Source organism: Equus asinus, chromosome 21 (genome assembly GCF_041296235.1).
Source record: "Equus asinus isolate D_3611 breed Donkey chromosome 21, EquAss-T2T_v2, whole genome shotgun sequence".
Lineage (NCBI taxonomy): Eukaryota > Metazoa > Chordata > Mammalia > Perissodactyla > Equidae > Equus > Equus asinus.
The window spans coordinates 31,438,264-31,459,965 of NC_091810.1; the positions used below are offsets into that span (position 1 = coordinate 31,438,264).

Consider the following 21,702-nt stretch of genomic DNA (forward strand, 5'->3'; position numbering starts at 1 on the left):
ATAAATTAATCTAATATACACTCTATTATATGCAAGTAGACAGAGACCTAGTATACCTATAATCCTAGACCTCATTATGCACAGTCAGATCAAACGAAATTCACACAGTGCCCTTATTATGGCTAAGATGAACTCCCAACATAGAATATGAAGACTGAAGGCTGTGGCAAATCACTTTACCTTCTGGACATGAAGTTCTAAGAACGCAGATGGTAGAAGTGAAACTCTACAAAGCACTGGCATCTCAAAATCCTGAGACAGCAATAACCACACAACCTGAGGAGTCACTTTGTCTCCAAAGATGTGGGCAGAAACCACCTTTTTGCAATTTCTCTAATGGAATTACAATTAACCACAGGCTTGTTGTGGAATAAGGCTCCACTGGGTATTACAAGTTTGGCTTAATGAATACAATTCAATAGTGTACAGCGTAGTCTCTAAGCGTCTCTGGAAAGGTATTTAAACAGTGATTTCACAAATATTACTTTTAATCAGATCACACCGGCACATATCATTATTTTATGGTTTATCTTTCTCTAAATAGACTAAATTTTATCAAAGATCACTTTTTTAGCCAAATGTGCTATATAGTTTTGATGAAGTCTTCTTATTATTTGACAATCTGCCCACTAAACCTGGCTTCCCCTGAAAAGAACAGTGTGCTGAAGAAAAATACATATGTTTATGTCTATAAATCCAAAGGGAACACAATATTTTCTTGGTCCCAGATTGCAAGATGCTTCCAGGACAAACAAAGGATTGCCAGTGGAAACTCTGGATATTAGTATTTGAAGTGTTCTGGGGAAGCTGGAAATTTTTGTGAAACAAAAACATACAGTAATTTGAAATTACACATATTCACAGAACAAACTTTTGCCAAACTGGCCGCTCAGAGACTATTTTTCCACCCAAATAGTTTAATGGTTTTTCTTTTAAGTATTAGTTGAAAATATTTACCTACAAGCTCAAAGGAATGTCCTGGAGTTGATTGAAATTTGGAAAACATTCTGAGTTTTTAAAAAATGATTCATTATGAATAAAAATACAGAATGTTTTCTTGTCAATAACAATAAAATCTGAAACATAGGGTGTGGCCTCTTCTCAATTACCTAAAAAACGTCATTGACACCAATAAAGTTATAAGTAATTTAAAAATTATATACTAAGAGAATAGAATAAATAAGTACAATGAGAGAGATTTCAGACTTTAGCTACACAAGATGAGAAGAATCAAGAATCCCAAACTCAAGAATTAAGAGGCCTGACTCAAGAAGTTGCGAGAAAGTGTTGAAACTCCAAATCTCTCAAAATATTTACTGAACAGAGAAAAATAACTAGAACAGATTGTAAAACAAATCCCTTGGCTTAAACCAGTAAATGGAAGAGGGGACATAAAATTTGCACAACCTGACCATGCCCTTTGTTTAAAAACAATAACTTAATAAGCAACGTGAAACTCGAAGTTCTCCCCAGATTTTAAAGCAAAATAGCTCAACATCAGCTGGATCCGTGGATCTAACTATGTGCTATAACATAGGCCACTTGGCATACTGTTCACTTTTTTGCCAGAAAACTCCCTCGCCTCCTCAAGAATGTTTTTCATTAGAGTTAGCAAATAAAGGAATTTTAGTTCTTTATTTTATGACCACTGGCATCAGCGGTTACCATTTGAAATAACTACCGTATCTTAGCAACTCTAATCTTAACAAAATAAATACAGCAAGGAGCAAACAGGCTTCATGCCACGCTAGTGTCTCATCAACATCCAAAAAAGGGAAAGGGAGGAATAAAGGGAGGATGACTCTCATCACACTGGTACTCTGGGCTTGGCAGCTCTCCCATGGCCAAAAACATTACATTTCTTTCCATTTTCACAGTAGGGGCACCTGCAATGATATATTTCAGGAAAAAATTCACTTAGACCTACAGGGACAGCCCTGATGGAGAGAGGGAAAAGGATGATTAATCAAAACACAGAAGATATAAGGGAATAAATAGAAATTTAATTATTTTCTGCTCCCTTTTCTCCTGGGACATGGTGGTCACAACAATGGCGGCATCTGTTAGTTTCTGCTAAATTTCATCCAAACCAGTGTTCATACTTTCACAGCATGCTAAGTTTCCTCCCTTAGACATGAAAGCCTGAGGTAGCTCTAAATTTTGACTCAAATAAGAAAGAAGGCAGAAAAGAAATCTTGAGGGAATGAATGAATGAATCTAGTTCTGTCCTCTCGAATTGGTTAGGAAATGTTAAAGACACAAAGCTCTTGAAACCTACTTCATACCTTTGGATAGATTACTTAAATCCCTGTTCAACTTGGTACAAACACGCACATCTGTCCGAAGTCAGTCTGAGGCTTTGAAATTTAAAGGAAAGATCAGAGATGTTGTGGCTAGACCAACTTGAGTACAGACATCCGTGTTGTAGTTTTCTGGCTCTATGAACTTATTACATCCCACATAGCGTCTCTGAGCTTCAGTTTCTTCTTCAGGTAACTGGGATAAAATTCACAGGAAGAAAAGATGGCTGTGAAGTCATCAATTGGAATAATGTTTGTAAAACAACCCAGCCCATTTCCTTCTAAGTTGATTTACCATCAACAAAGTTAATTTGCTTTCTTTCTCTTGATTTCCTTTCATCTGAGTCATACAGGCCACCATCAGCAAACACATCACACATGGCAGCCTACTCAATACGATCCTGTTATACACTAACCAGGTTTATCACCACTCCCCAGAATGTTCAGCTCTTGAATTCTTTGGTTCATTAACTTTTGAATTTGTTGCATCCTGTCCATCTCCAATTTTGAATGGATATCTTGTTTAAGCCTTCATTACCTCCTGTCTGAACCATTGATTGCAAGAGCCCAAACATTGCTCTTGTCCCTTCCAATCTGCTGCCAGCATTCTCTTTCTAAATTTGACCATGTATTTTCCTGCTTTAAATTCTCCTTTCTATGATATATGGGGCCTCCAAGTTCTGAGTTATGTGTATTTCTCAAGTCCCATTTCCTGGAATTCTTTCTACCCTGAACCTTACACTCCAATCGAATCAGTCTGCTTCTAATGCTGCTTCATGACTCAATGCTTTGGCAATTGTTATACCCTCTACATAAAATGCTTTTTTGTCCACTTGATAAATTCCTTCAGAACCCAACTCAAGTGTTATCTCCCCTGTGAAGACATTCCCCCAATCTCTTTAGAAGGTTGATAACATTCTGCATGGGACCGTGGCAGTACAATATACTGTCTTTATAGCACTTAACTACAATGCATTACAATCATTTACTTCCTTTGTGTGTCTCTCCCATTAGACTATGAGTCAAAGAGTCCTGAGGTCAGAGATTACGGTTTAGTATTCCCACTGCTGGGCATAGAGCCTGAAAGTAGTAGGTACTCAATAAATGTTAGCCCATCTCCTCTACCACTCTCCTCCCTGCCCTCCAAATAATAAAAAATATGGATTAAATTGACTTGTTTGAACTTTCATTTTGATCATCTTGACTGAAAATTTTACTTCGTTTGTTAATGTAATGTCTAATATAATCTAAAAGTAGAGTAAGCAACTCTTTACCACAGAAAATAGAAACTTACAACTTAAGAGAAAAAAAATTTGACGTTATTTTTGTGTTCTTTGAATACTTCTAGTTTCTGTTTTCTTGATGACTGTAATCTCACTTTGTGTGTTTGTAACCTTGACTCTTCCTTAAGGTTCTATCTCATTCTGCTTCTTGCTACCCTCACCCCTCCTCCTTCGTATTTCCTTGGCAAACTCCCACAGCATGTATACAACAGGAACAAAACCAATGGCAATGATGATGGGGATAAAAAGACTTACTTTTTCTATTAAAAGGTCATAAAATTCTGAGTTTTAAGACAGATATAATCTTACATATTAAAATTCTAACACAATGGAGTTTCAGCTTGGGTCGGTGGTTCAAAAGTTGGTACAGTGCCTAAGATAAAAATTCTATAAATTTAAAGTCCTCCAAGAAAACTCTTAATACATTCATATAATAGATAACGTACGTTACACAAGTAAGAATACATATGAAGTGCCCAAGGGTACAGTTGACGATCTTAAGTTAAATGTTTCTATAATCCTACTTTCCTGGTAGGCTAAAAAATAATACTTCACTAATTCTCCCCAACTCCAGGAGAGTCACCCTCAACCATCTAAACCTAAACTAGTCCCAGCCCTGTAAGAAATGCTGCCAGAGAAATACTGCCTCTACCTTACTGCCAAGAGGGTGTCAAATTTTATCTCGTGCATGCTGAAGAATATCTTGAAATGGAAATGAAACTATAGAGGGGAATATTATCATTATGTGTGAAAATGGAGAGAAATGACAAAAAGTCAGGGAAAGAAGAGAAAATAAATTCAATGATCAGAAAATAAATTCATTCAAGTAACACGGGTTGAGTTCCCACCATCTGTTTGGCACCATATCTGGTATTCAGGAAAATAAATTTTTAAAAAATTCTCTATCCTTCATGGGCAGTCAGGGAGACAGACAGACGTCCATGGATTATTATGCTGTGACCCAAACCTTATATTGTTCAAGAATATTCTGTTCGAGACCTATAATCATGAATTGTTGAGCAAAGAGTCACATCTAAACATAATATTGTGAGTTACTATTCTGTGAGAAAAAGAGATTTACAAATCTTTAAGATGGCAATGTTGTTTTAAGGATAACAAAAAATAAAGTTCTATTTTTTTCCTAAAAACTTTCTTTACCCCAATTGTAACCTACTTTCTAAACAGTACACTAAGCCTTGCTTTTATAGTTAGGATTGCCAAATTTTAATACAGAATACCAGTTAAATTTAAATATCAGATAAATGATGTTTAATTTTTTAGTATTAAGAATATCCCACATATTTTAATATAAATGTAGGCTTTTGTCAATTTCAGTATTGTCTATCCCACACATCGCATAGGACATACTCATACTAAAAACTTATGTGTCATTTATCTGAAATTGAAATTTAACTGAGGAGTCTGTACTTCTATTTAGTAAATCTGGTAACTCTGTTTATAGTGGTGCCCATCCAGTCCTCAGACTCCCCACTTTGAGGTCACTCTCTGTTGTTTTAATGGATGCAGTGGATCACACGATGACTGAGATAGAAAGCAGCCTCCTCAGCCTTGTGTATACAGCAGAAAGGTTTCCTAAGCTTGTAGACTTAGACAATTATATTCCCAGCTTCTTTCCTAAACGCTTCTGGTTTATCGCACAAGTCACAAAGTGTGACCTTTATCCTCTCCTCCTCCTGAAGAAAACAGAAATTTTCTAAAGGGATAAAAATATTGAAAATTTAAAATGACTATGAACTATTTCAAGAATCTCGAGGCTGTCAATACTTTATGCTTTTAAATAGTTGCCATGGTTCACCCCAGAAGCATCTGCATATTTCTGTGGGTTTTTTCAGGGTGTGTAGTGAACTTTGATATCTTTGGGGAATAAAAGAACTCTCTATCTGTCTATCTACACATATATATTTAACAATGCAAGTTATTGTTATATAAATGGAGGCTGTTGTCAATTTCAGTTCCCTGCCATATCAAAAGAACAAAGCAGGCGGGAAGAGCAAGAGGATCACCTAAAATGCCTACGCTAATAACAAAGCCAGTGTCCTAAATTGGCAATGGCAGCCCTCCTCGGTGGAGATTGTTTTTAACACCATCAGTAGGCATTTAAAAAAATTGGATGATGACAGGAAGAGTACATTTTAAATTGTCAACCTTCATGATGTCCTTTTGAAGAATAGCAATTACATAACTCAGGGAGCTTTATTTTGCATTTGAAAAAAAAATACATATAGAAAGCAATTTGCTGTCTTATGCAAGACTCCACATTCTGAGTTACTTATTTCCACTATAAAGTTACTTATTTTTTACGATAATCTTTTTTCCTTTTATTACCCAATTACTGGTTAAGGTTGGAATCAATGTTAAGTAAACACTACAGAATTAAAACTGTTTTCTCTTTAAATTATTAACAAATTCATTTAAACAGGCTGTCGACCATATGCCATTTCTTAATTATATTCAAAGTCCAGTTTGTAATTTTCCAAGGGTCACACACTTTTTTTTCCATCTCTTTGGCATTCAAGGAGTTTGCTAATACTATTCTAATATTTTGTTAAAGTTTTAAGTTGTTTCCTCTTAGGTGATGAGAGAGGAAAATTTTATGCAAAAGTAATTTTATACCACCAAAAAGTCATTTGGTCTTCTTTTTCCTAATTCTCATCTTCTTTTGAAATAATTTTAGAAAAGAAAACTCTTTAAAAAATGCAGACTTAACGCCAAGAGAAATGCATTGCAAGTACCCTAAATAGTTAATGTATTTTCTAAATGAATGATTTAAAATAGCTATTAAAGGAGAGGAAATGAGCTTAGGTTTCTAGTAATGACTTCTCCTCTTCAAAATGAAATCTGTAAATCCCTGATTGCAATTCCAATCCCCAAAGGACCAGCAGTTCTGGGACCAGGGCTCACTGGCTTCATGTCTAATAGCACCAGATAAGTAGCGTGATTTTTATATACGTAATTTGGGAGAATATTCAGAATTTATAGTCCTGGAGACAATTTATGAATGAATTTCCTTTTTAAAGTACATTACTCTAGAAATCAACTTTTCCACCCAAATTGTAAGCAGAGCACATAGGAATGTGAGAGGCATGGATATATACGTACAGAGACATATGTATATGTATTTATATATGCATGCACACACATGCACAAAATATAAGTACCATTTTATTCATAAGAGCATAATGATTCAGCCTGTGATTGTTAATAAAAATGCATTTCTAACCATCAAATTTGAGTCTATTATTCTAAGTTAATTGCATTTGCCCTAAAGAGACTTACAGCTGGCTGTCAGCCTGTTTGTGTCAGTTTCATTTTATTCATCAGTCAATCTTGTCTCCTCTTCTTTTTACATCCCATATATTGATCAAATAGATTTGTTAGCATACCTCCACAGCTTTTGTAGCATTAAAAAAAAAATAAAAAATAATCTCCATATTATCATCAGATGCATTTGATTACTTCATTCATTTGCCTGTTATCTTAATTGCAATTTCAGTAGCAAGAAGAAGCCCTTTTGACAGGCCCATAAGATTGCCATTAAATATAATAGATGGAACTCACTCAAAGAGGCATTGAGAAAAAGTTCAACATGAAAAAGTCTATACGGCAGTGGTCAATGGCATCTCTGCTTTTCAGTCGGAACAGAGAATACTCATCATGGTAAACATTAGTTCTTTACTGAAGTGTATTATGAGTAGACAGCATCTTGTTAAAATTCATCCTCAGAAGAGAATGTACTATTAGGTGGTGAAATGGATTAAAGAAATAAATGGGCACCATGATCCCATTTGAGCCAAAGGAAACCAGTGAGGGAAACAGAAGAGCAGGGAGGTTAGGGTAGAAAAGTAGTTAAGGTAGAAAATCTTAGAAGAATTAGAATCTTCCTTATGTGAGTCAAGTTTCGCAGAGCCGAGATAAAAGGCATCACAGGGTGGGGAGATAATTAGCAGATCAGAAGGAAAGCAGTTAAAAGGTGACCCTTACCTCCTCCATTACTCAGTCTAAGAAACTATAGACAATTATGGCAGTATTTTCTCCAGGGATGCGTGATACAGTTCCTCCACATATCCTCCAAGACACAAAGCTCTCTCAGCATTGTCATTACATTGCTTGAGTTCACTGCTTTTTATGGAAATTCCTTTACATTGCACCAACCTTGTCTTTCAACCTTGCTTTAGATCAGTGATTCTCAAACGGGATGATTTCATCCCCCACTCCCCACCCCTAGGGACATTAGGAACACCTGGAGACACAGAGGGAAGGTGCTACTGCCATCTGATGAGTAGAGGCCAGAGACACTGCTATGCATTGCACAACGCACAGGACAAGCCCCTCAAACAAAGAATTACTCAGCCCCAAATGACAATAGTGCCGAAGTTAAGAAATCCTACTTTAGATGGATGACGGAAATACACTTCAAGCTAAAAAACAAAAAACGACATCACAGTTCAGCAGCAGTGCAGTGAGATTTAAGCAACTCTGAGAGACAGAGCAGTACAGCAGCTGCACACAGAATTTCACGCTCGCCTATTAAATAATACAATTCATTACCTAGACCCCAGGAACAGTTGAGCAGAATATAACCCCAATTTTGAGGAGAACAAAGAAAAATGAAAATCATTGCTTGATAGAAGGAAGACATTTCAAAGACCTCCAAGACAAACCAACTGAAAAATCCCCAATAAAAAGACTCAGCAAGAAAATTGTGTCACAGCCCCTAATCCTCAACAGACCTTAACAAGATGTTCATGAGCCAAAGACTCATGTCTGCAGAAGACAAAAGGCATAGGAAACAATGTAGTCTAGAGGAGGATTACTGTTAAGAGGCAGGAGAAAGATAAAACAGATTCCTCAACCTTACAATCAGAACTCCTAAAAAGAATAACCAGAAATGTGCTAAAAACCATGTCACAATAACTGTTATATCTTTCTGCTCTTGGGAAATTAATATTTAGGTTAGGCCTGGGGCAATATTTTTAAAACCTTTTTTTGATGGATGCTTTTTACCCCACCTGACTAGACACCCCTGCCACCAAACCACTCCCTGGCACAGATGGCCAAGACATTTGCTTTCTCAAATACTCCATATTTCCACAGCCACCCACCAGACAAAAATTAGATTACCAATGCTTGTGTAAACTTTCCAAGCTCTGACACAATAAGATTCCAGGAAATGTACATGCACAGCTAAAAGCAGCATTATACATAATGCACTGTAATTCCAACAGACAAGTTGCTATCTTCGATAGATATACACATTTTCCATGCCAAACACATGAACGTCAATACATTTTTCTCAAGTTAAAATGGAAACCATTTAACAGATATAATGGGCACAATGAATTTCATTTTGCATTACTAATGCGGCAGAGAAGGAGGGAAGCTCTGGCAAGGATTGCAAGGAGACCAAGAAAAACAGGAAACAACTTAGAAGCTATCATTGCTGTCCAAGCTATTGCCCCAAAGCGTGTCATGGAATCCAAGGGCCACTGAGACGTCATGCTCTCAAAAATCTAATTCCACATAAACAAATTTTCTACTTATGGGAAAGAGGAAAAAATGGACAAAGTAATACTTGCATTTTTGCAAAAAAGATCAAGAGAGTCTCACCGTGTGTTTTCCCCAGTGTTTCTGAAGAGATATGATCATGGCCAACGTAATTTGGGGGCAGATTAATTGGAGGCAAACGAGTTAAATGATGTGTCCTGTAAAAGAGAGTTGTAAAGATGATGCAGGAGCCCAAATCCCCAGGCTCTGCTTTTACCACTGGAAATACATGTCCCCCAAGACTCCTTTTCATTACTGTTGTAAAAATGTCAAAAACAGCAATACACGTCATTGGCCCTTACCCTTCTCTCTAATCTTTCTGGCATCTAAGATAGTTTATTCAGTCATTGTACCCTGAAGAATCTTTTTTTTTTTTTTTGCTGTCTACTATATTTCGGTAATAAACTCTAAAGCCTTAAACAAATGTTATTATTCTGCAGTTTAGGATGAAGGTTTTGAGCACGTTATTGAAATCAGGCAAGACTTCAATTCTAAGCTTCTCTCCACTACTTATGAAACAAGTGAGCTTGGGCAAATTACTTTCTCAGAGTTTCAGTTTCTCCATCTGTAAAATGGGTATAATATTCCCCATGTTAAGGGTTTTTAGGAAGGAATAAACAGGGTGCATCCTTCAGGAAGGATTCCTAAAATCCTTTTAGGAAGGAATGTGTGTAAAGCATTAGGTGTATTAATAGCTGTAATGGCAAGCAGCAGCAGGGACATCACGAAACATTCTGGCCCTCCTGGGGTCAAATCTCTGCTCCCACAGCCTCCTGGTTCTGTGTTCTTGGGTAAGTTACTTAGCCACACTAAATCTCAATTTCCTCACCTCTAAAATGAAGCTAATAATAATAATAATGCCTTAAAGGATTGTTATGGGGATTAAAATGAGATAATAAAAATATAGGGCTTAACAATTCCTAATATAAATCTCATTATATTTTAGCCATAGTCATTCTTTCCAGCATATATACAATGAGGACACAAACATCTTTAGTAGTAGAGTCCGAAATAATTGGTGAAAGTATCTCGGAATGTAAATACATAGATAGAGATAGACTTGGAAAGAAACCAATTGGAAGGAAAAGCATGAGCCTTTCTTCATTACGTTTCTCATGAGTTCCAGTGATGATTTGCCTTTCATTGATTTTATTTTTGCCCTTAGAACATAAAAACACATCTCTACATAATGAAGTGTTAAAAGTGGAAATACGACAATGTTCAGGAAGATCAGACTTAGTGATTCTTCCAAGACATCCTACTCTCAGCACCTGATGAATTTTTTGGCTAATGTGCCATATGTGGTATCTCATCTAATTACAGAAATCAGTATCATCACAGTCAGTCCCACAGCTAAAAAACATTGTGGCAGCAAATTGGAGATGAGGTGTAAAAAACGGTGGACACAGAAAGTGAGGAATATCTTTGACTGTGAAAGGTCAAGATGAGTTAGTAACCTATTAACTTGGCTCACTTTTCAAATGACGAATCAACTTTTATGAGAAATATTCAGTGTTTTCAAACTGCTTATCAAGATCCTCATTCTGTCATCTTACAGGCCTATATTACCGAAATTTTTAGAACATCACTTAATATCTTAATTGTTAAATTACAGTGACGTGCCCTGGAGAATGAAAATAACTCAAACTTTTAGCTTGTTTCTGTCTTCCGAGGCAGAATAAACTTTTCAAAATGAGGTGCTTCTAAGGTGCACCATGTTTTGCCAGATGAGAAATAAACCAGATTGGTAGGATAGTCAGCGATAGAAAGAGAAACAAATTAAGTACTTATAATTAAAGCTTGAGGAACGAAAGAATTCACACTTTCTTAGAGCTATTATTTCAGACAGTCTGGTGTCAGAATTAAAAGCCAACCAGTGCATCTGTTTATATTGCCAAGCATTTTCACAGTAAGAAGGGCTAGGAAACACATATTTTTTAATTAGGGTCCAAATTCCAAAGAACACCAAAAAATAGTATGTCAAAAATATATGTTCTTGTGATTTGTATTGTCCAATGTCTAAACAAAGACAAAAAATTATGTTTCTTACTTCTCCTTCACAAACACAAGTGAAAGGATAAAAAAAAAAAAAAGTAGTTCTGTTGCTTTGGCCGCAGACTTCCTTTTTTGTTATCCTGCTCGCTTCTGGCTTAGCTACTGCTTTTCTTTCCCAGGATGAAATAGTGTAGGAAAAGCCGATTAAGCGAGGTTTCATTCACACAGAAGGTTCACCAGGATGGCTCAGTTACCAAGCTTTAAAAGCTGAATTACAATGGCCACCTAAAATGACCATTTTACACTTTAAAGTACATCTCGTATTTTAAAAATTTGAGTTAACTCTGCTTATCTTGAAGCTTGAATAAAGGAAAGTCCTCTTTAAAATCCATGCTGATATTTAGAGTGTGGTAGTCCTTAAATCTATCATTAACCTATTTTTACTTCTCATGAGCAAAATTAGAAGTATTTTTTGCAATTTCAAAGATCACTCTTTGGTCAGTTGAAAAATAAAATAAAGAAGTAGTGTTTTATACACAAAAGTGAATAGACTTCATTCCCTCATCTATTTATTCAACAAATATTTATTGATCGTCTACTATTTGCCAGGCCCTGGGCTCGTGGTTGGGGAATGCTGAGTCAAACAGGACATCACTGCTTCTAGCATATAATCAGAATACAGGCGACATGATCTCTAATTGGGAAGTACAGGGTTCTGGGGAAGCACTTAGCAGTGGAACAGTGCTGGAATAGACTCAAGAGATGATAGGCTCTCACATCTTTTATTTGATGGAGGAAGAAACTAAGATCTAGAAAGGTGGAGCTCCCAAATCACAGGGCTCTTTAATGGAAAGATCACAGGACTAGAATTCATGTCTCCCAATTCAAATCTCATACTCTCTGTATAGCAATATACTTTTCCCCAGAAAATGATTTTTCCCCCAGAACAGTAATGGCCAAGCCATGAAAGTCAAGTCGGTGGACTAATAGTTGGAACTGTGCTTCGAGAACAGAGAGCACAGTCAATATCCCCCAATTGTATGGCATCCTGGATGGTGAAGAGGGAGTGTTTAGAAGTCAGACTCAACTGGATTCTAGTCTTGAATCTTCTGTACCTAACCAGCTCGGTGATGTTGGGCAAGAATGGAACTCAAAATCATTTGGATTTTTAAAAATTTTTCAAATCAGGATACCAGTATCTACATGAAAGGGGTAAATTTCATGAAATAGTGGAACTGAGTAGGTACTCATGTATATAAGTCCCATCCCCTCTTTTCACTGATGTAAATTAAATAGGACTGATGAAAGACCAGGTCAGTAGATACCACATCTCAGTTTCTTACTACTCATTTTAGCATAAGATCCAGTCTTTAATTTGAAGCCATTTTTATAAATCATTTTTGGCACACCTTCACAAAATTAAACATTTCCACTCTGTGAACATTTTCAGAGTTAGAAAGCAGAGACTAAACAATTAAATTTAGAGAATTTCATCAGGATACATGCTTTAAAAAGAGATAAGAAGAAAATAGAGTCAGAAGAGATATCCAAAATTAATTAAACTTCCTATACAATTTTGTGAGTCTCTTTCCATTATGGATCATGGAAAGACAACTTAGCTTCGGTAAAGGGCATTTGTAGCCTCACATATTTAGGATGTTCAGGTAGACAAGCTTCCGAAGCAAGTAAGTCCAGGGACCCAAAGAGGAATTCAGTGCTCTGCCTTTACCTTATTTTCTAGGCTCTTTGGCCCCTTGTTTTGGCTTTGTTCTCAGACTTTTAACACATGGTAGGAAGGATGGTTTCTGTCAGTCATGAGCATACATTATCTTTCCACCACACAAAGCAGGAGCAGACTCATCCTCAGCATGCTAATCTCAAGCCTCAGAGAACACCCTGATGGGTACTACCTGACTCTCAACCATCCCATACAAACACTATGGCTAGGATACAGAGGACTTGGGTTACCACGTCACTCTGCATGTAGCAGAGGTGGGCAAGGCCGTTCCACTCAAGCTACATAGAATAGGTCCTGCAGTGGGAAGTGGGGTTCTCCTTCCTGAAAAAAAATAATGGAAGGGGATCTTGGACAAGCAAAAGCAAATGAGCAAACAAAACAATAGATATCCATGCAAATAATTTTTTAATTTCCCTTCTTTTAGGATTATCCAGCTCAATTCAAAATCCTCTTGGAGATTCTGGTAGGTTCATCCTTATTTCTGTGTATACATTTCTATACTGACTGACGGGCACTTTTGGTGCAATATGATGAGAGGAGAACTCCATCTTTGCCCATGTCCACAGTACAGTTGCTGTAGCACTGGCATACAAGTCATCACGTATCTGCATTGTTCAAGGCACACTAAGATATGTTTTTACCTTGAAGGTGCTTATAGCCTATCTGTGCATACATGTTAGAGAACAAAAGGTTAAAAATTGTGTACTTGTTTACACAATACATGGATTCAGAGTCTACCACATGTAGGACCCTATGTTAAGTTTTGTGGGAGTACAATAACCTCAGTCTCTGTCCTCGAAGGACTGGGAAATCTCTTAAAGATATCATGTTAAGCTAGAGTTAGCATAAAGGACTCCATGTCTAAGTTAACATTTGAGCTGGGTTTTGGAGGCTAAGTAGAAGTTTCTTTCAGGAATAAGTAAAGAACGGTATGCACGAAGGGGCCAAGAGAGAAAAGTGTGAGATGTGCTTTCTCATTTAGTTAGAAGATCACACATATGAGAGGGGTGGGAAATAAACAGCAAGGTAGCTTTTAAGCATTCCTCAATAAAAGTCTGCCTAAATATGTTACGACGCTTCTGTATGAGGCAGGACTGCACAGTAGCTCTCTATGAAGACGCAGATCTAAATGAGCACCCCTCCAAGACATATTAATGAGGGAAAATATCCAGCTTCACATTAATAAATACAGGATGGCCCATTTGCACTTAGTGAAAATCAAACATGCATATGTTCACTAATGTAAGCAAAAGGTCTGGAAAAGAGTTATTTCCAACTGATAACAGGAATCACCTCTGTAAAGAGCAGAAAGAGTGATGCCAGCAGCAGTGGGGAATTGGGGATTTTTCTTTTAATTTTACACTTCTGTATTGCTTGAGCTATTTTTTCACAATAAAAATGTATCTAGGGGCCGACCCAGTGGTGCAGTGGTTAAGTGCGCACATTCCACTTCGGTGGCCCGGGGTTTGCTGGTTTGGATGCCAGGTGAGGACATGGCACCGCTTGGCATGCCATGCTGTGGCAGGCATCCCACATATAAAATAGAAGAAGATGGGCACCAATGTTAGCTCAGGGCCAGTCTTCCTCAGCAAAAAGAGGAGGATTGACAGCAGATGTTAGCTCAGGGCTAATCTTCCTAATAAACCCAAAATCTATCTATATGTTGCTTGCTTAATAAATAAATATTGTTTACATAAAAGAAAGCTTTCTATTAAAGCATGGGTTAAATTACTGGCAGGATAAGGAGTCTGGTCTTTTAAAAATTAATTTTATGATTATTTTTGGTTGTCAATGGGGCAGGTAGCTAATACCTCGAGCTACATGTTAGGAAGAATAATATTTGGCAGGTGGGATTAACTTGGAGCCAATAAACAAATAGGCAGGTAGTGCCACATGAGCTTTGAAAGATCGCTTTCATTTACGTAAGGATGGAAACCAATTGTGAGGGATTAAGGAATGAGTAGATAATGAAGCGGTATGTGTTAAGGACTCCTCTGAGGAATTAGTGATGGGGAAATTAGTGCAGGGAGGGTTTCAGGCTATGGTGCCCTCAGCATCCACGCAGAGGGAGGAAGGAGTCAGTAGAGTGAGACTGAAAATGCAGGGAAAGGGGATGCTGGTGGATACAGACGCACCTGTGGATGGCGAAAGAGAGAAGGATGCAAACCCCTTTTGTAGAGGTTCATCTTTAAAAGGAGGAGGGCCCCTTCTCTTCCCATAGGGGATGGAATAAAATGCAAAGGACCAGAGGAATTTTGTAGTAAAATGCAAGCGTAGGAAAGTGCACCAATAAGACTATATGTACACTTTTGGACTGTGGTTCTCAGCCCTGGCTACCTATTAGAATCATCTTGGCAATTGTTACCAATTGTGACGCCCAGCCTGGACTCCAGACCAATTAAATCAGAAAAACTTGAGGTTTCTTCAGGCTGAGGGGGTCCAAGGCAGGCTTTAAAGAGGAGCTGGAAAGATTTGACTAGGTGAAAAGGAGGGGAAGCCTCCATGTGATAACAACTTGAGCAAAATCTGAAAAACTAGGGGCCAATGAAGAAATTAATTTGCCTAAAACAAAGGAAGCAAGGAGGAAATGGGGAAGAAAATAGAAAAGCTGGCCTGTGGGCAGATCGCAAAGGATCATTACAAATTTCTAAATTGCAGCAAAGTAGATTTATGTGCTTCTCACTACTTATGACCATCAGCTGTACTAAGTAAAAGAATCTTCTCAGTACTGTTCACTTTCGCATTTCCAAATGCCATCAGAACCCCTGGCACATAGCAGATGTTCAATAAATATTAGTGGAATGAGTAACAATAAATAAAAGTATAGCTCAGATGTCAGCCTAGCCCTCTCTTCAAGTGTCTAGAATCCTTGAGGAAAGCAGAATTGTCCCATAACTGATCCCAAGTCACTCATTGCAAATACTTTTCCACATCTTACTCAGGTCTACCTAGAGCCTCAGCTGGCTTCACTGGATATGACTTCAATCTCTTTATTCTTAATGCCATCAACAATAGATTGTGCGTGTAATAGATTTTTACTAAATTTCAACGAAAGTGAGAAAATAACAGGGAAGAGGGTGTTACCATCAAAGCACCAGCTAGAAAGTGACTTAAAATCAAGAATTAGATAGCCATATTGTTAACTGTGGCACTTGGCCTCCTCATTGGCCATTATTCCACGCTGAGACGTTGCCTCTTGTCATCTTGCTGAACTCCTCTTTCCCTCAAGCTTCACCAGCACCACCCAAACCACAAATTTGAGCTTTTTCCTATGTAGAGCAATTTAACTATGACCATCTCCTACACCAGGCTTGGGGGGAACTCACTTTTAGACCTCAAACTTTCCAGGAAATTATTTTGCCAAACCAAAGATCGGATATTAACCCCATCCCTTTTAGGGGCCTCAAACTTTTATAGCCAATTATGATTTTAATTTAGTGCAAGAAGGATTTTAGGCAATGGGCAACTTTTTCCTTCTCTCTGTGCAAAAGAATGAATTACCCAGGGAAGACAAGTGGAAAATCTCCCACCCCATAACAACAAGCGAGGCCCCATGAAGGAATAAACATTAATTATTGGTAGTCCACAAAACAATATGTATCCACCTTATTGTTGAGAATGGTCCTTATCGCTGTTGTTGGAGAGTCTCAGAATCGATGTCTTTGTCTCCAAATGTCATCACGGTACCACGAGCGGTGGTGTGAATACAGTGGGCACGCAACACATGTTGCACTAATCATGATGATAAAGGGTAAAGATGAGCTACTCTCGGAGATTTTATACCTTATAATAATAGAGGTAATAATAGCTACTTTGTATGTCCGAAGTCGTTTAAAAGCATTAACATTTCACATGGCGCACATCCTCAGAAAGCAGATCAATATTTATTCTTCCAAGTGTGTGGAGTATACAGTTGGGGCACCTCGAGGTGAAAGCGTCACCCTGCCAGTGTCAGCCTCAGAACTTGGAAATCGCATCCCCCACTTCATTATGTCAAAATAATAAAGTGACCCTGGCCAGTCGAACATATTCATTAACGGTTAGGGGGGGAGCAAGGCGGAAGGAGCAGACAATAAGGCTTTGGGAGCACACAGCGCTAAATAGCCGTCAAGAAAACAGGGCTATTATTTGGTGTAGCATCAGTTCTGAAAGGGAGAAAGACCTACACACACATGCACACACACACCACGGCAAGCCTGTTTAGTCCTTCCAGACGAGAATTTTTGCGACTCCTGGTCCAAGTAATTTCATTGCCACTAATTGGGAGGGGTGAGGGAGCGTAGTAGGGACTTCTTTTTGCTCCCTCTCTTCTCTCTTTCTCTACCCCCCCCACCCCCACTTTAGTGTGTGTTTCGCTGACTAAGGAAATCAACCTTAATTAGTAATTAACTAGGAGAGGACTCTTCAAGGTCTAGTTAAGCAACGTCGAGACGACCACAGCCTGTTCTCAGAGCCCATTAAGAGGTAATCATCCCGCGCAACTAACAAGTCACAGACCAGACTTTTGGAATTTGGCTCTTTTGTTCTGTCAGTTTGAAGAGTGCGGCGCGCGGGATGCAATTTAGAAGGGAGCTCTTTTCGAGCTTTCACTCAGGAAGGCGTCGGGAGCTCTGGGGGCAGAGCTTAGCTCAGAAAAAGGAAAAGAACGCAAGTTTGCGTTGACAGCTTGATCCCGGAGAGAGGCGGCGGCGGCTCGTCTAGCAGGTCCTCTGGGTGTGGATGAGGCAGCGCAGGAGCCTCGGTCTTAAGCGAACGTGCGCTGCCGATGTTACAGGAACAATTACCTTCCTGTGCACTGCTCGCTGTTTGCTACCGCTGTTTCCTTCAGTAAAACCTCTTTTCCCTTGCCAATTGGAGCCTGTTAGGCAATAATATTTTTCATGCACGATATACATCCTAAAATGCCCTTTTGTGTTTTTAATACATTTACAGTTGATAACAATAGGGCTGTTTGGGCAGGAGAGGTAAAAAAGTGATTGCTACAAATGCAGAGCAGTGGTCAGTGTTGCTGTGCTTAAGGGCTGCCGGTCCCTGGTAAGGGTCAATCCATCCCGCCCGTGAGCAGGGAAAAGGAGCAGAATGTGATCAGGTTGTGGTCTTTTTCTTCAAATTGAAGCTCACCTTTTTAATAAAGAGCTTTGTTTGTTCAGACTTTCTTCTCTCACCTGGGAGGAGGACGCTATTGTACAAGCATGGGGGTCGGGGGCATGCAGCTGCCCCATACTTGCATATGTATTTGGCTCTTGGAGTCATCATGGAGCCTTGCCTTCAAAGCCCAAGGAGGATGAAGAGATGAGATAACTTGTTCCATAGATAAACCACCACTTGGAAGAAGTATCCACCAAAACACTAGAATCCTTGACTAATACATTACAGCTTGCTGTTATCACAGCTCCTTTTGGTTTTGTTAAATGAAACCAGATACTAATGATAAATAATAAATAGACAACTTATATCAGGGAAATCAAGAGAGGTTTCTGTTGTTACTCAAACATCCGTTTGGCTAGAGTTAGAAAAGTGAGTGTATATATGAATCATCTGTTATTTGCCTAATGATAACAATGAGTTGGTAGACGTTTTGAGAACCAAATAACAGTTTTACTCGTCAAAAGTAAGAGTTTGACACCAGCCCACAAACAAATACGTATTTTTATGAAGGAACATACTGGTGAAAAGAATTTCTGTTGTTATACTAGGGGTGAAATGGATATCCTACATTCATCTACAGAATAAAGGGAACTATACTGTGTGTTGGTAAACCATGTTCACTTTCTTGAAAGAAATAATACAAGATATTAGTTGTTCAACATGTATTATGGTATCCACCAATGGGAGCCAATATACAGTTAAGTGGATGGCTCTCATATCTAACAGCATGGATTCAAATCCTGGCCACACTATTGTTAATTCTATGATCTTAAGTAAATGTCTCCAACTCTCCAAGCCCCCGATTTCTTAACTATTATAATGGGGATGGCAGTAAGAGTACCTACCTCATAGCATTTCTTATAGGATAAAATCTGATAAATATATTGTACTTTGTACAAATCCTGGAATTCAATAAATACTAAATATTTTTATCATTGGTATTCTATAATAAACACTGAAACACATTTATTGATTAATTTACACGTGCGTTGTATTCCATAACATTACTCAGATTTATTAACAGTAGCTGCTACAAAAAACAGCTCCCAAATCTTCAGTGGCCTAACTTAGTAAAAGTCCCTTCTTGGTCACCCAAAGCTCAACGCCGGTAGACCTTTCTGGGTTGCTCTCTACCACGTGGTGACTCAGGGATCCAGGTCTTTTTCATCTTGTGCCTCTGCGATCCCTAGGGGGCTTCTCAGGGTTTGCTACTGTATTCTTTGCTCAAAGTTTCCCAATAAGTAAAGAAAAAATGTGGAGAAACATGTGACATATTTTAGGAGACAAACCTGGAAGTGAGGCCCATCATTTCTGCCCACATCCCTTCTGCCAGAACTATTTGCATGACCCCACCTAGGTGCAAAGAGGAGGGAAAATGTAGTTTCACTGTGTGTCCAGAAAGAAAAAGTAGATTTGGCTCAGTATGCATCCAGCCAGTCTCTGTCACCAACGTAAATCTTTGTGAGCTAAAGATAAAGTAATTGACAGTATTTTCCTTAGCCATATTTGAAGCATTGGCTACACCATTATACGCAAATAAGGAGCTTTCTGAATATACAATGTCCCTAATATATGCACTGGCACTATGGACCACTAAATTCTGATACACACTCACCTTCCTTGGCTGTCTCTGGGTTTTTCTTCTACTTCCTGACTGTTCCTCCTCAGTCTCCTTTGCTGGTTCCTCTTCTAACATGTGTACCAGGATGCTGATAATTTTAAAACAAATTTTTCGCAAAAAGTGTTATGCTTTTATGAAAGAAACAGGGCATCTTCCCTACTCTTCCTCTAGATTCAGCTCTTAATTCATCTACTCTGGGAAGACTTCTTCTGTTACGGAGCCTGAGCTGTGTGCCCCTCACTGGTATCCCCATAACCTTTGTCACAGCATTTAGTACATGGAATTCTCAGCATCTCTTTATTAGACCCTGCTATTGGACTAGAAGCTGTGTGAAAACTGACTTACATCTTTTATCTGAGTTTCTACTCACCTAGTACAGTATCTGCCACATATTAGACCTCAATACCATTTACTGAATGAATTAAGGAATTTTGAGGTATAACCCAGCTGTATATCTTAGTAGGTAAAGAAAACCATAATACAAATGAAACTTGAGTGCTGTCTAACAAAGAATGATTAATGAAGAAAATTAATCAGAGGGATATACATTTTGCTTTATAAAAGTATGAAACTCTTGTTTTTTTGTTTTTAATTTTTAACATTTTTAGCACTATACTTATAAAAGGCAAACAATCTTGAGTGTTTCACCAAATTCCAGTAAATTGACTTTGGAAATATTTTCCTCTCCTATGCGTATTCATTCAATATAACTAGAAGGCAGAAAAAGGACAAACAACTTAGAACAAACATACCAGGGATCCTTCTCCAAAACTTTTGTGCTATATTTAAAAAAACAGAGACCATCTCTGAACCTCTCTGTTAGTGAAACATGATTTTTTGGGTAGCTTAACACCAGTTACAAGACAAACAGTTCCTTCTAAGAGATAGGAAAAAAATACTTATGCTGAATATGGGTTATATTTCAAATGAAACTTTGATCAGAGAAAAGATTTTTGTTTATAAAGATTTTTCCAGGCACAGTGAAACACAAAATAATATAGTGTTATATTTTCTTCAATATTTTTAAATTATTGTAGTATTTTAGATCTTATTGTAGATATTCACCTCTACAAAACGTCTTTCTTCATACCAAAACTTCTAAAACTTAGGGGTAGTAAAGACTACTGTTTGCACATTTTCACTTCCAAATATTGAAATATTTAGCACACATTATCCAAATAAAAGGGGTGACCTATTCAAACTGATATCATCAAAGTTCCTCCTTTGCATATAGTTTATATTGCTTACTAATTACTGTTATAATACTACTGTATTATCAATATTACTTATTATATTACTTTTACTATGATGTTACTATTTACCTATGAAGTCTACTTTATCCAAGGCAGTGCACGATTGCAGTTAAAAGCTCATCTTTTCTGGAACCAGAACTCCTGTGTTTGAATCCCAGCTCTGCCACTCACTAGCTGTAGTTATAATTCACAACTTTTTACCTTTACTTCATTACCTTTCTGTGTCTCAGCATCCTCATATATAAAATGTGGATAGTAACAGCTGTTAGCCCATGGGGTTAAGGTGAGGATTTATGTAAGCATACACATTGAAAGCCTCACAGAACATTGTGTAGCCCATCAAAAGCCTCTAGAAGTATTTAGCTGTTACTACCTATTGAGAGAGCAATATATGTTCAACTTTTCTGCTTTCTTATTTCCGTTTTCTCCCATTCATCCTATTTTAACCTGCCTCTACCCTTACCCAGCTATTTAAATTGTTCTAGCAAAAGTCACCCAATTGCCAAACTTAGTGGTTTGTTTTCCAGCCTGGAGTATTCTTGCCTTCTCTGCAGCATTTGGTCCATTAATCATTAAAGCATTGGTCCTTTTTCTTGAAATGCTCCTATTTCTTCGGTGAGGAGAAAGAGGTGCAGAAAACTTCAGAAAGACTGACATCATAGTAGCTCAGAGAAAAATAGTGTGGGTGAAGGGGAGAAGTCTGTGCTTGGTTTACAGGTTAATTTGAAGGAGACTAGTTAAATAAGAATAACTGGAATCCTGATTTCACTCTACTTTCCCTATAATTCATCCTCCATGT

General features: G+C 38.0%; 1 protein-coding gene across 2 annotated transcripts in view; it reads left to right on the plus strand.

The window, feature by feature from the left end:
* Positions 1-21,702, plus strand: part of MDFIC2 (MyoD family inhibitor domain containing 2) — a 101,000-nt gene that overhangs the window by 48,340 nt on the left and 30,958 nt on the right. The window contains exon 3 of one of the 2 annotated variants that reach the window (XM_070493093.1): positions 13,306-13,344. The exons of the other annotated variant lie outside the window; for it this stretch is intronic. Coding sequence (XP_070349194.1) covers positions 13,306-13,344 — 39 coding nt within the window. The remainder of the gene's footprint in view (positions 1-13,305; positions 13,345-21,702) is intronic. 2 annotated transcript variants of the gene reach the window in all.